This window comes from Perognathus longimembris, chromosome 4 (genome assembly GCF_023159225.1).
Source record: "Perognathus longimembris pacificus isolate PPM17 chromosome 4, ASM2315922v1, whole genome shotgun sequence".
Lineage (NCBI taxonomy): Eukaryota > Metazoa > Chordata > Mammalia > Rodentia > Heteromyidae > Perognathus > Perognathus longimembris.
This window is the reverse complement of record NC_063164.1, coordinates 50,823,518-50,836,260: the sequence shown is the minus strand read 5'-3', so window position 1 is coordinate 50,836,260 and position 12,743 is coordinate 50,823,518. Positions and strand designations below refer to the sequence as shown.

The 12,743-nt window shown below is 43.7% G+C and overlaps 1 protein-coding gene across 1 annotated transcript in view; it reads left to right on the top strand.

Moving 5' to 3' along the window:
- Positions 1–12,743, top strand: part of Rapgef4 (Rap guanine nucleotide exchange factor 4) — a 297,243-nt gene that overhangs the window by 243,760 nt on the left and 40,740 nt on the right. Inside the window, 1 exon segment of the mRNA XM_048345237.1 lies at positions 11,964–12,114. Within this exon segment, the coding sequence (XP_048201194.1) occupies positions 11,964–12,114 (151 nt within the window).

Sequence of the window (12,743 nt, the reverse complement as noted above, 5' to 3'; positions counted from 1 at the left end):
ACCGGTAAACATGGAAGTTTAATCAAATTACCTATTGCTGTATCAAAACTCTTTGTTTTCCTTTCAATATTCCATTTTAGTTCATAACTTCAGACTTAACCCCGTCTGCAGCTGTGAGTCTGACACAGAGAACGTGCAGGCAAGCACAGCGGGGTGCTTGCCTCTCTCACCTGCAGTGCAATCGGCCGGCCCAGGCGAGCCTGGGCACGCCCCTCACCTGGGGGGAATGGGCGGGGCCCCGCCTCCAATATGGCGCGCCCCATTGTGCTCCACGTGTGTGTTAAGTCAGAGAAATCAGGATTCAACCAACTCACCCGAATTTCTGAGCTTAACGACCATCGGCGGGCATAAAGCAGTTTGCCGGGCTGCAGCCGCCGCTGCCGCCCGCGCACCCCAGCGGGACACCGTCCCATGGTCTAAACTGCACGCCACGCCTTCTCTTTTTTTTTTTTTTTTTTTTTTTCCATCCGCGGGCTGGGGCCGCACTGGCTCCAGCCCAGCCATTGTAAATACAAGCCTTGCCAAAGCAGCAGCCATCCCCAACGCTCTGCCGCCGCCATGCCACAGCTTCCCACATGGCGGAGGCCGTACTCGGCCCGCCACACTCGGCTGCCGAAACGCTACCGCAAAGGACGCCTGGTGCCACGCGGGCTCCAGCGCACGCAGCTCGCGAACCCGGGCCGCGCAGAGCCCAGTGTACTCAGCTCAGCCCGCGCAAGCCAAACCGCTCCGGCGCTCGGCCACCCACTGCTTCTCAAGCGCCACTGCGGGTGCCTGCCGTCTGGCCCGGGGCGCACAGAGCAGAACTAACCGACCCCAGCCCGGGGTCGCATTCCTCTTGCTCCGGCCCCACTGCTCCACTGACATGCTTCCGCGGGAAGCGCGCCCCGCTCCCTCCGCCGCCCGGCGCCAAATCGCCACAGCGGGGCAACTCTCTGGCGCCGCGTCCCGCGAGCCCATGTCTCCATGCTTCTGCCCCGTCTGGATGGGCAGGACCCTCCTCTAAAATCCTACTTAGCAATCTGTGGGGATACTGTACCCCGAACTTCTCGGCCGTACAATTCGGTCCCCGTTCGGGCGCCATTTATGTTGGGGTTCTGGACACCCCCTTTCTCCCCCCACGGGGAGAATGGTAACTACAAACTCTATAAAAGAGCACCCAGCCTGGCCCTCCGCCAGCGGAAGGCCAAAGGCGTGCTCACATGGGCAAACGCTAAGTTGAGGACGGGTTGCTGAAGCTTCCCCTCCCCCCAGTTCCCCCCACATGTTACCGAGGGCGGAGGCGAAAGGAAGGCATCAGGGACACGCTGCGGTGGTGGAATGCGTCTCAAAGACTTTAATATGGAAGGGCACTTATATAGAAGTAATGGCGGGAAGGAAAGGGGGCTGGCCAAAGGGTCAGTCATAGGCTAGGGGTCACGTTCATCAAGTGACATCACGAAACTTCCCTTTGTGGGCGGGACAACCCCATCATGGTGGCATGCACGTGTTCACCTCCCAAGGGGTGGAGGTCAAAAGGTGGGAGGGGCTTCTATTGTCCCAAGGCTGGTGGAAGGGCAGTCTTTCCCAGGCCCTAATAATCCCCAACACTTAGTAGTACCCCCATAGGCAGCAGGGTATAGGATATGAAATTGGACAAGTGCATTAACCTCTATATTTTCAACATACAATATAAGGACAGGAAATTACGTAACCACATTCTGATAGTCAGCTACTTTGCCTGAGTGTTTTAAAGTACTTAATGTCTCTGACTTTTCATAGCAGCTCTGTAGAGAAGTCATTATTTTTCACCACTCATTTTCCAAATCAATACACCGGGATAATGAAAAATTATGATTTGCTCAGAGAAAGGTAATTACTACTACGGAAAAGATTTGAGGCCTGAGTCTGTGACACCTATTTCTTTCCTTAATCCACATTGTAGGTCTCTTCCAATTTTGCTTTTTAGCATGGGAGAAGATGGTAGAACTCTGTTTAATGTTAATGTAGCAGGGCTTTTATGTGCTAATGAGAGACTCTCTATTCATGAGATACACTCTGGACATGATCTGACCTGTTGAATACAAGTGCTTTATAATGAGACTGAAAATCATATTTGTTCAATTTCTATAGTTTTCGTTTCTAGCTTTTTAAATCTTTTTTAAAATCCTCATTTAAAAGTCAGTTCCATTTTCCTTTAATCTTAAAAAGAAAATTAAAATAGCCTGTGTATAACCCTATCAACTCTCAGGTGTAACTGTGGGTTAACAGTTTGGTGTGTATCCTTCTGGTCTTTTCTCTATACACATAGGTATGTGCTTCTAAATGTGAAAATGGGATCATACTGTGATTATGTATGCTCTTTCATCAAATAGCATCTTGTAAGTACCTTTCTCTGCCATTAAATATTTTTCTATACCAGTTTTCTAAATGCAAAAGCTTTGACATCCTTAAAACATTTTCATTGCAAGAAAAAAAATGTCTCAGTTGCCACCAAAAAGAGAACAAAATTTACCTAGTCTCTCACTGGTTCCTATTAATAATTTTATGAAGAATATTCCAGAATTCTGGAATGAATTCTGAAATATTTTCCTTTGGTTTGGGTTTCATTGCTAAGTTACTTTCCTATTGTCTTAATTTTTCTGCTTTTATGATTAAACTCTACCGTGTGTGTGTGTATGTGTGTGTGTGTGTGTGTGTGTGTGTGTAACTATCTCCTCGATTAGGAGTATTTTCACACTATTGACTTTATCTTTCTAAGACCTATTCCCCCAAATATGAGGCTAAAGAACTGCTGTATCAATTATTTCATTAGATATTGAGGAGGAATCAAGGCAGGTAGTACAAGATACTTGCTGAGGTGCTGCATCTCGTAGAGATTTTGGAGGATGACAGGGTAGCTCTAATGTGACTGTGACTTGCAGTGGACATGGTGGTTGACTCCCCAGTCCACGTGCCACGTTAGGTGGCCACTCCGACCACTCAGAGCAATTGGCTGCCCTTGCCAACAGCTGCTTCTCAAATTGCAGGCTCAAGCTAAACAAGGCCAATTTAATTCAAGGAGAGGCTTCTTTGAAATGAAAACACTGTGAACTTTAAGATAGAACACACCAAGTCTGTAACCCCAATTGCTAGCAACAATTATCTTTCAACTCTAAGGGAAATGCACCCTAGGATAAAGCTGAAATAAGTAGACAGTTAAAAAAAAAAAAAAAAAGCATGAAGTCTATGATGACATTGTCAGCATTGAAACCGGTTCTGAATCTTATCTGGCCAATAGGTTGGGTTTGTTTGGGTTATTTTTCCTATCAGGGAATACTAGTCAGATACAATGAATACTTTGGGACAGACTCTTACTGTGGCTAAAAGAATCTTAAGTGGTAAATGGTTTACATTTAAACTTACAAAGATTTAGACATAGCAGCAATTTTGGTTGAATGTTTTGTAGTAGCCTACTAATTCTGTTTGGTTTAGTAATCAATAAAAAATTATGCTTTGGGAATGGAAATGATTTATTTTGTTTTCTCAAGAAAGATAGAGTATGGGTTTGGCATTAAGTTTCAGCTAAAATTGCTTATTGTATGTTTTTCTCTAGACAGAAACAAATACAATGTTCCTAAGACAGGGTCTCTGTCATTTATAGCTCTGTGATGTTGACCTGAAAATGTTGACCTCAAAGAGCAACCAACGCACATCAAAATTTGCTTTACATGCAGATGAAAGGGTTACAACAGTGTTAGGTTCAAGCTCTAGAGACAAGGCTAACTTTTTACAAATAGTCTTCAGATTTATTTTCTTTAATCACCTAACATTTAATAGAGGACAAATGGTAGTGCCCCACTTTTGATTCTGAAAAGTGATTAAAGAGCCATCATCAGAGCCATTTCCTTCTCATATGTGTAGTTGGATGGCCGCTTCCAGTAAGCAAGACTTGATTTGATGACGATATGAAGGTGATTTCTTCTTAGAAGAAAGTAACTACCTTAGCAGATACATGAAAAGCATTGCACAGATATTTTCTTAACTGCAAAGCTATGAGGCGTAGACTTTTTTAATCCTGGTTTTTATAATCAGAGAATTTGAGATTGAGCAGCTAGCCAATTTGCCAAATTATGTAACTATTAAGTGTTAGAAGAAAATTTGAATCCAGGCAGTGTGTTGTATTGGGTCATGTCCTAACTGCTCAGCTGGTTTGAGATTTTTTTAAAGAAGAGTACCAAGAACTAGAGATTTCTAAAAACACAGTAAATTCTAAATGCCAGTAAGAACAAAGTCTTCTGAGCAAGAGATGGGAGATGTGTTGAGAAATGGCCAGTAGCTCAGGAGCTCTTGCAGGCTCAGAGTGAGCACGAGTGCACAACTAAGGAACAGCTTCCGCTAATGTCACCACGTAAAACCCACAGATACAGAGCCTCAGGAAAATTCTCCAACTGCCCACTAGAAATACTTTAAGAGATTTCCAGAGGACGCTCAGTCCTAAGACTGGTGGCAAGGGTGCACTGAATTTGTCACGTGTGCCAGACAGATGTGCTGCTTGTTACCTCATGTCATCCTGAACTGCAATCGTGGGAGGCTGCAGAGCAAACCGGGGCTCTAGAAATGAACTCACCAAAGCTTGCAGCCCTTCCCTGGGGAAGCCCAGGATATGGAGCTCTAGGTGATCTAAATGCAGAACTTGACCTTGCATTCAGGGAAGGAGTAGACCCAGTGGCCAGAGTTCAGGATATTGGGCTGCTCCTACAAAGGCAAGCAGGTAATAAAGAGGCCCCAGCTTCCAGTGAGAGATCTGTAAAAGTTCTGAAGTCAGCTTTGTCTTCAAGACCTGTGTGTTACAGGCTACATTACTCAGCAATTATCCTTAACCTCCTTGAACCCTGGTGTATAATCGGGGTAATTACACCTGCTCTACCCACTCACCTGCTTACTGTGAAGATCAAATGAGGTTATGTGTGTGTGAAACTACATCAGAAACCGTGAAATCCCCTTGACGATTGCCCTTACTATTGTACCATCATGGGAGAACTATGGCACTGTGTAGGCTTTGGCTTTGGTATCAGTGGCCAAATGACCCTCAAAGTTTGTTTCCAGCTGCAAGCACTGATCGCGCATGCAAAGCAGGGTTGTTGTTTGCAAAAACATCAACATTGAAGAGTATCAGTTTGAATGTTGATAAGTGTTTTATAAATAGCTGCATAATTAGCATGTACTTACTGCAAAAAGTATACATAATATTTTATTCCCTGTTGTAGGCTGTAATGAATCTGCTGCCTCGACATCCTGGGAGGTTTTCACTTACTTTCCCTGTGATCATTTTAATACATGGAACCATTATTAGCTGAATTAAGAATAAGTAAATGAGCAGTTAAAAAATAGAGAAAAATTACAGGTGCCTGTGGTGAGTAAGATAATAACTAGGTAAAAATATATGAAATAATTACAGTGTTTGAACGGCAGAGCCGGCATGAGGAAAATGACTCAATGCAATGTTAAGGCTGCTCTTGGCAGGGCGGGACGACTGTCGCCTGCTCTGTGACCTTCACGGCTTCTGCTCCCAGCCCTCACCTGCGCCGAACGCAGGTCCCAGCCAAAGGCCGTAGTGCCCAAGTAGCGGGCCCCATTCACAGATGGCAGTCACTCTGAGAGCATGTCTTCCTGTAGCTGAAATACCCAGAAAGAAACTCAGGGTAGATTTGTACCTGGTGTTTGGGTGTTTGCATAGACTTACTCTACCTGGTGATGCAGAGTGCTTTATGAACTTATGTAGACGAGATTTGTGATCTGAATTTGACAACTTCACAAAATAGGAATGCCAGTTCATCTAGATAAGATTTTAAAGATGTTTTTGAAGGTTTTTTGAAAGATACTTATGAAGATTTGGTGAAGGGGTGGGTGAGGGCCTGTATTGCGTATAATACTCCAAACTGTATGAGGATGAGTCAATCAACAAACACTTAAGGCGTTTCACTTGCTTGTTTGTCTCAGTGTTTCTGTGTGCCTGTTCTTTACCTAGAAATTATGGAGAGTCACAATGTCTTTAAAACCCAAGTCCTGCTCTCAAGGGTTCTGACTAAGAGAAATATTTGTTGGAATCCCAGCTCTGGCTGGAATTTGAATAGGGGTAGATGTGACAGTGTCGTTCAGCTGTAGGGCCCCTGCTTTCCTGGTAGACTGGGGTAGCAGATGGTGTACATCACACTCCGCACTTTGGCCTCTGTCTCAGGATAGCCAGGTGGCAGCCATGGCCTTTTGATTTGCCTAATGAACTTTTGTCTGGTTTGAAGATTTCTTTTTATTGGCATTCATTTTTCTCCATCTCAGAACAATTTCCTTGTTATCCAGCAAATGACTTCTTCCTCCTCCTCCTCCTCTCCTCCTCCTCCTCCTCCTCCTCTCCTCCTCCTCCTGTCCTCCTCCTCCTCCTCCTCCTGTCCTCCTCCTCCTCCTCCTCCCCCTTCTCCTCCTCGTCCTTCTTGTTCTTCAAGTCTAGCTTTGTAGCTTACATTGACATAGAACTTGGCATCCTCCTGTTTCAGCCTCTGTAATGATGAGGTTACAGGTGTACCAAACCATGCTCAGCCCCAAAAAACTTATAAATCATTGGAATTGGAATCTGCTACATAATATATATTTAAGGAAATTAATATTAACAGTAGGCAATGTTCAATAGCCTAGAACGGTAAAAAGAGTATTGGGGAGGAAAAAATGAGAGCTTAAGTTCTAGTTCCAAGAGTTCCATTAAGTTAAAAAATTCTAGGTTATTTTACAAACCTTCAACTATAGATCTTCTAAAAATCCTGAGGAAATTGTTGTAAATACTTTTTGCTCCTCTCGATGCCTGTAACCATTTCAGGCACAATTACACACAAAGTCTTTTCCATGTCCCTTAAGAATCTGACTTAAGGGTCTAATGTGGTGGTACTTTTCCTGTAATCTCAGCTGCACAGGAGGTAGAGGTAAAAGGATTGAGGTCCAAAGCTGACCCAGGCAAAAACAAGGCATTCTGTTTGAAAATTCAACTACAAACAAGAGTACTGGAGTGTGGCTCCAGTGGTAGGGCACTTGCCTGATAAACCGAAGCCTTGAGTTCAAGCCTTACTATAGCCAACAACAATAATATTCAATAGATAATTGAGGAAAAATTCAAAATCTTGCCTGTAGAGGGGCCTTGGAATTCAACTATAAGTACAAGATTAGCCTCACCTCAGTTCAATAAACAAACATTTATGAGGAGAAAGGTGAAACTGTATGAAATAAAATTGTAGCTTTCCCAGAGGAAAATAATTCTTAGAGCCAGAACTCATGACTCGTGCCTATAATCTTAGCTACTCAGGAAGCTGAGATCTGAGGATCATGGTTTGAAGCCAGCCCAGGAAGGAAAGTCTTGTCTGTGAGACTCCCATTTTTAACTAACCACCTAGAAAGCCAGAAGTAGAGCTGTGGCTTCAGTGATAGAACACTATCTTTGAGCAAAAAGGCTCAGCACCCAGGCCCTGAGTTCAAGCCCCCAAACACCAAAATAAATAAATATAAAATTTAAAAATCCTTAACATTCATGTGGCTGGGAATGTGGCCTAGTGGTACAGTGCTTGCCTAGCATTCATGAAGCCCTGGGTTCGATTCCTCAGCACCATGACATAAACAGAAAAGTCTACAGTGGAAGTGGCACTGTGGCTCAAATGGTAGAGTGCTAGCCTTGAGCAAAAAAGAAGCCAGGGACAGTGCTCAGGCCCAGAGTTCAAGCCCCAGGACTGGCAAAAAAAAAAAAATCCTTAGCCTTCATGATAAAGGGAAGTGTCCCCTCTCTGTCTCTGGCAGTGGCCAGTCCTGTCTCCCAGGAGACTATGCAATTGCTCATGGAGGATGGGGACCTGCAAACCTACTCAGGTCTTCTTTGTGCTGAGCAGCTCTAGAAGGCACAGAGGAGGAGGGGTAGGGAAGAGGGAAGGGAGAGAGGGTATAGGGGTGGAAGGAAAAGAGAAGAGAAAAAAAAAGTCTTTCTTTTCCATTAGGCATTTTGCCCCCCAAATGTAGCTCTTCTTAGTAACTTTAACACTGAGACACTATTGGCCTTGGGGTAGAGGGCAACATGGGAGTGGAAAGAGCCCTGTCTGCATTGGGAAACCTGCTGTTTACATACAGAATAGTTTGGGCCCATTTCCTCCCTTCAACGTCAATGCTTCATCTGAATATTTTCTCTTCAGGTTCTGTGTGTGTGTGTGTGCACTATGGGTTATGATCACATAAACAAAGGTATCATAAACTGGCACACTGAAACACATTCAAAACAGTATTATTAATCTCTCCAACTATGTACTGTGCCTTTCATTGTAGACAAAAGTAGCTTTCCACATCAGGAAAGAGGGCAAGAAAAATCTTTGTTATGGGGCGGGGATATGGCCTAGTGGCAAGAGTGCTTGCCTTGTATACATGAAGCCCTGGGTTCGATTCCCCAGCACCACATATACAGAAAACGGCCAGAAGTGGCGCTGTGGCTCAAGTGGCAGAGTGCTAGCCTTGAGCAAGAAGAAGCCAGGGACACTGCTCAGGCCCTGAGTCCAAGGCCCAGGACTGGCCAAAAAAATAAATAAATAAAAATCTTTGTTATGATACACAGAGATACGGCAGATTTAATGTTCTTGTCCTGCCATCCCCTGGATTACACACAGCTTACCTCTGGTACTGTTGTTCCAACATAGGAACATTTGTGCTGCTTCTTTGTATCTACATCAAGACAGCACGTGGAATGAGACATCCATTGCATGGCAGCCTGGTGTTTCAAACCACATTAGTGTCCCACAACTAGAAAAGACCAAATACTCAATAGAACGTAGGAGTTCAGCTACATGGAAAGTATATCACTGTGTCTTCCTCAAAGTCATCTCTTTATTATTAATTGGGGAACCTATTTGAATTATTTCTTTACCCATGACTTATAAAACACTTGGATTATTTTTTGAATCTTATATTCACTTAATTGAAAATACATTTGCTTCATAAAAACCACATGTCCTGTTTTACAGCTACTTATTTAAATGTAGGGTAAGGACTCCCAATATACCAACTCTATAAGTGCTTCATTTCCTTTGCATAGTATGGCCATCTGTGGGAGACTCAAGCTCATGTTGGGTCCATCATGAACTATGGTTAAGATCTTAGTTTCTATAGTAGGTTAGGGTACTCTGAGATGTTATGTTAAAACTGATGATGACAGATCAAAATGGTGTTTGCATATTTATTTTTCACAGCATGGATCATTGTTCCCAGGCATTTTCTCTGAGCTGTAGAAAAGCAGAGAAGGAAGATGCCTGGACTGAGAGGTCCAGGTGTGACCCCCAGTGGCATGTGGGTATTCACAGCAATCAACTGAGAGAGTGAGCTTAGCCTAGCAGGGACTTCACAACATAAGCTACATAGATTTCAAAAATGTTTGTTGGCTCTTACTAAGGTTGGTGTTCCCCCAAACCACACCTATGCCCCATCTATCTTACCCATGTCTTCCCTATTGGCTCCTACGGCTCAGAAATAGCAACAACAAAAGCAGATAGCACTTGCCAAAACCTGATTTAAGTCAAGTTTTCACATGCTTTAATCTATTTTCTGTTGCTTTCCTAGGATATCAGACCCTGGGTAATTTATAAAGAGAAACAAGTTTATTTTGCTCACCATTCTGAGAGCTGGAAATCTAAGATCAGGTAGCCCTCCCTCCAGCTTTGGGTGAAGGCTCCTGCCACTCCACACATGGCAGAAAGCAGAAGGGCACATGGGCATGTGCAAAGAAGACAGGCAGTAGACAAAGGAGCCACCTTTCTAGAACATCCCACCCCAGTAAGAACCCACTCATTCCCAAGAGAACAAATCTAGTCCCTCAAGGAAGATATTCATACTCAGCACTGCTGTGCTAAGGAATGAGGTCTAAACATGAACTTTAATGAGGACAAACCATCACCCACACACAAGCACAAGTTACACAAAATAACACGAAGAAGCAACATGGAAAGGCAGCATAGTTTTATTATGTTATTCTTGGGTGGTGGTCTACCTTGCTTGAGTGTTAGTAAATTTGGCAGCTGAAAGGGAAACTGGAAATGAATTCATTCTACTTCTCATTGCTTAGGTGAGTCAATGAAAGTCTGAAGCTGCTTAGTAAGTGACTCACCCAAATCGTATTGCTAGGTGAGGGTGCAAAAGACTAATTCTTGACTGAGAAAAGCCATGTTATACATGTAGACAAGCAAGAGACCAAAGGGTTAATCAGAGCAGAAATAATTCTCACATCAAGTGATCTTTCTTCCTTTTTTTATTGTAAGCTCAGAGAGAATTGTAGCAATACAGGTTGAGCAATTTTCTTTTTTTATGAATCTCCTGCTCAATTTATGAAAGCCATTTTGCAACACATTTACATGCAGTAAACCTTTGCTTTAAGGTTCTGTCATTTACCTTGATCATGATTATTTACGGTGCTTTTAGAAAGGCCCTGTGCTAGGCTCTCACAGCACTGCCAAGGCAACTTGCTATGGTGCCTTTTAAGTAAGTCATGGTTGTAAGCTAAGACATGGCTGGTCTTGCAGCCAGCTAGCTGTGAGGCTCAGGAGGGTTGCATAATGGAAACAAAAGTAACTGGATTCAGGAGTCAAAACCAACTCCACTTTGTTGCCATGTAATCTTGGTCTTTTCCAGTCTTTTCATGTCCATTTGACCACTTGTGGAAAGGAAACAGCATTTCTATCACATTTCACATAGCATTTCTATATAGTGGGGCTTAACCAACTGAGGTATCTTGTGTGTGAGTCACAGTATAAGATCTACATCCTAAGTTGAACTAATTGTCTACAATAAGAACTACTATAAATTGCTGAAAAGTGAATGCCATGGTTAACCTAACACGCTTATTGAGTGCCTGCTGTGCCTTCCCTACTGTACTCCGTGCCAGAGTGCAGCCTGGAGCAGGCTTTTTACTCTAGTAACAGTCTAGATGCTAGAAACAGTCACTCGTTGAAATATTTGTTCTATTCATGAATAATCAAATTTTCTAGGTAAAGTTATTATGCTAAGTATAAAACAAATGATATATCATCTCAATTCTCAAGTAGATTATAATTAAGATGGTCGGCTGGGGGCCAGGGGCTCCCACCTATAACTAGCTGCAAAAGAGGCTGACATCTGAGGACCAGAGTTTAAAGCTAATTTGGGTAGATAAATCCATGAGATTCTTATTTCCAATTAACCAGCAAAGTGTCCAAACTAGACATGTTGCTCAAGTGGTAGAATGATAGCCTTGTGAGAACACAAGGTACTGAATTTAAGCCCCTGGACTAGCACACATGTATACACACACACACACACACACACACACACACACACACACACACACACGCACACACACACACAAAGATGGCCAGCCATTAATGCATGAATTGCTAATGAAATAGGTTGTGATCCTAATCAAGAGAAGATTCTATGGAGGGCAGAGTATCTAAGGCTCAGAGGACTGATTGGGCCGGAACCTTCTCTTTCCAACATGGGGTGAGTTTCTCTGCGACCAGCCCTCAATGCATTCTGGACCGGTATGGTCTCAGCAAAACAAGATGCCCACTTAGAAAGATTCATAAAGTGAAGGGGATTAGAGAGATGTGGCAAAATTATGGGGCCCAACAAGAGGTGATAAGGCCCTCAATGTGAGCAAGTGACATCACCCCCCCCCCACCCAAAGTGGTAGTCCGCCTGTAGATTTCCCGAGAATCCTTGTCCACATGGATGACAATGTCAGCAGGAATTAACAAGGGCCTTCACACTTTGGGCACTGACGCTTTATGGGGGATTTTATGTGGTATTTTCTTGGAAGCCCAAGACAGGAATTCCGTCCATCTAAAGCTGGGGCCTATCACTTTCTGCCTTTGCAAGGAGCACAGTGAAATGAGTGTGCAGTACTCAGTGTGCAGTGCTCAGTGCATAGTGACGCAGTGTCTTCCTTGACTCCCTGGCACTTACCACGCACAGCCTTCTCAAGGTACCGAACAGGAGAAAATGGACTATGCCCTTAACAATAAGAGACGAGTCATTCGCCTGGTTCTGCAGTGGGCCGCCACATACGGAGACCTCCTACAAGAAGACGATGTGGCCATGGCTTTCCTGGAGGTATGTGGGGTTGTCCCTTTGTCTCGCCATATGGGCTGCGCAGTTGCCAGTTCCAGATCTAGGGAGCACATTCATTCATCAGAAGGGTGTTATAGAAAGGAAATGTACTGCTGGGTACCAGTAGCTCATGCCTGTCATCCCAGTTATATAGGAGGCTGAGGTTGGGGAGATCAAGGTTGCAAGCCAGTCTCAGGCAAAAAAAGTCCAGGAGACTCCAACTCAACAGAAGAAGCAGGGTGTGGTAGTACATAGGTGTCATGTCAGTGATGACATGAAGCCTAAAAGGTGGATCACAGTTCAGGTGTGAGCCTGGGCAGGAAACATGACTCTGTCTTTTAAAAAAGGACTAGCACTCTCCCAAAATGGCTAGAGACATGTTTCAGTGGTAGACAACCTGCCTAGCAAGCAAAAGGCTCCAAGTTCAAACCTCAGTACTTCCCAAAAACAAAACCACCATCCATATCCTGCCACTATAATTATTTGAATGCTTTTGTGTTCTATTATTTATGCTTTGCTCAGTTGTAGTGACTTTAGTACCCATCATTTTGCAGTCTGCTGTTTCTAATTTATATAAGTATTTTTCCTTATCACTTGTCATAGTGATAGAAATTTCTTTTTTTCTTTTTTTT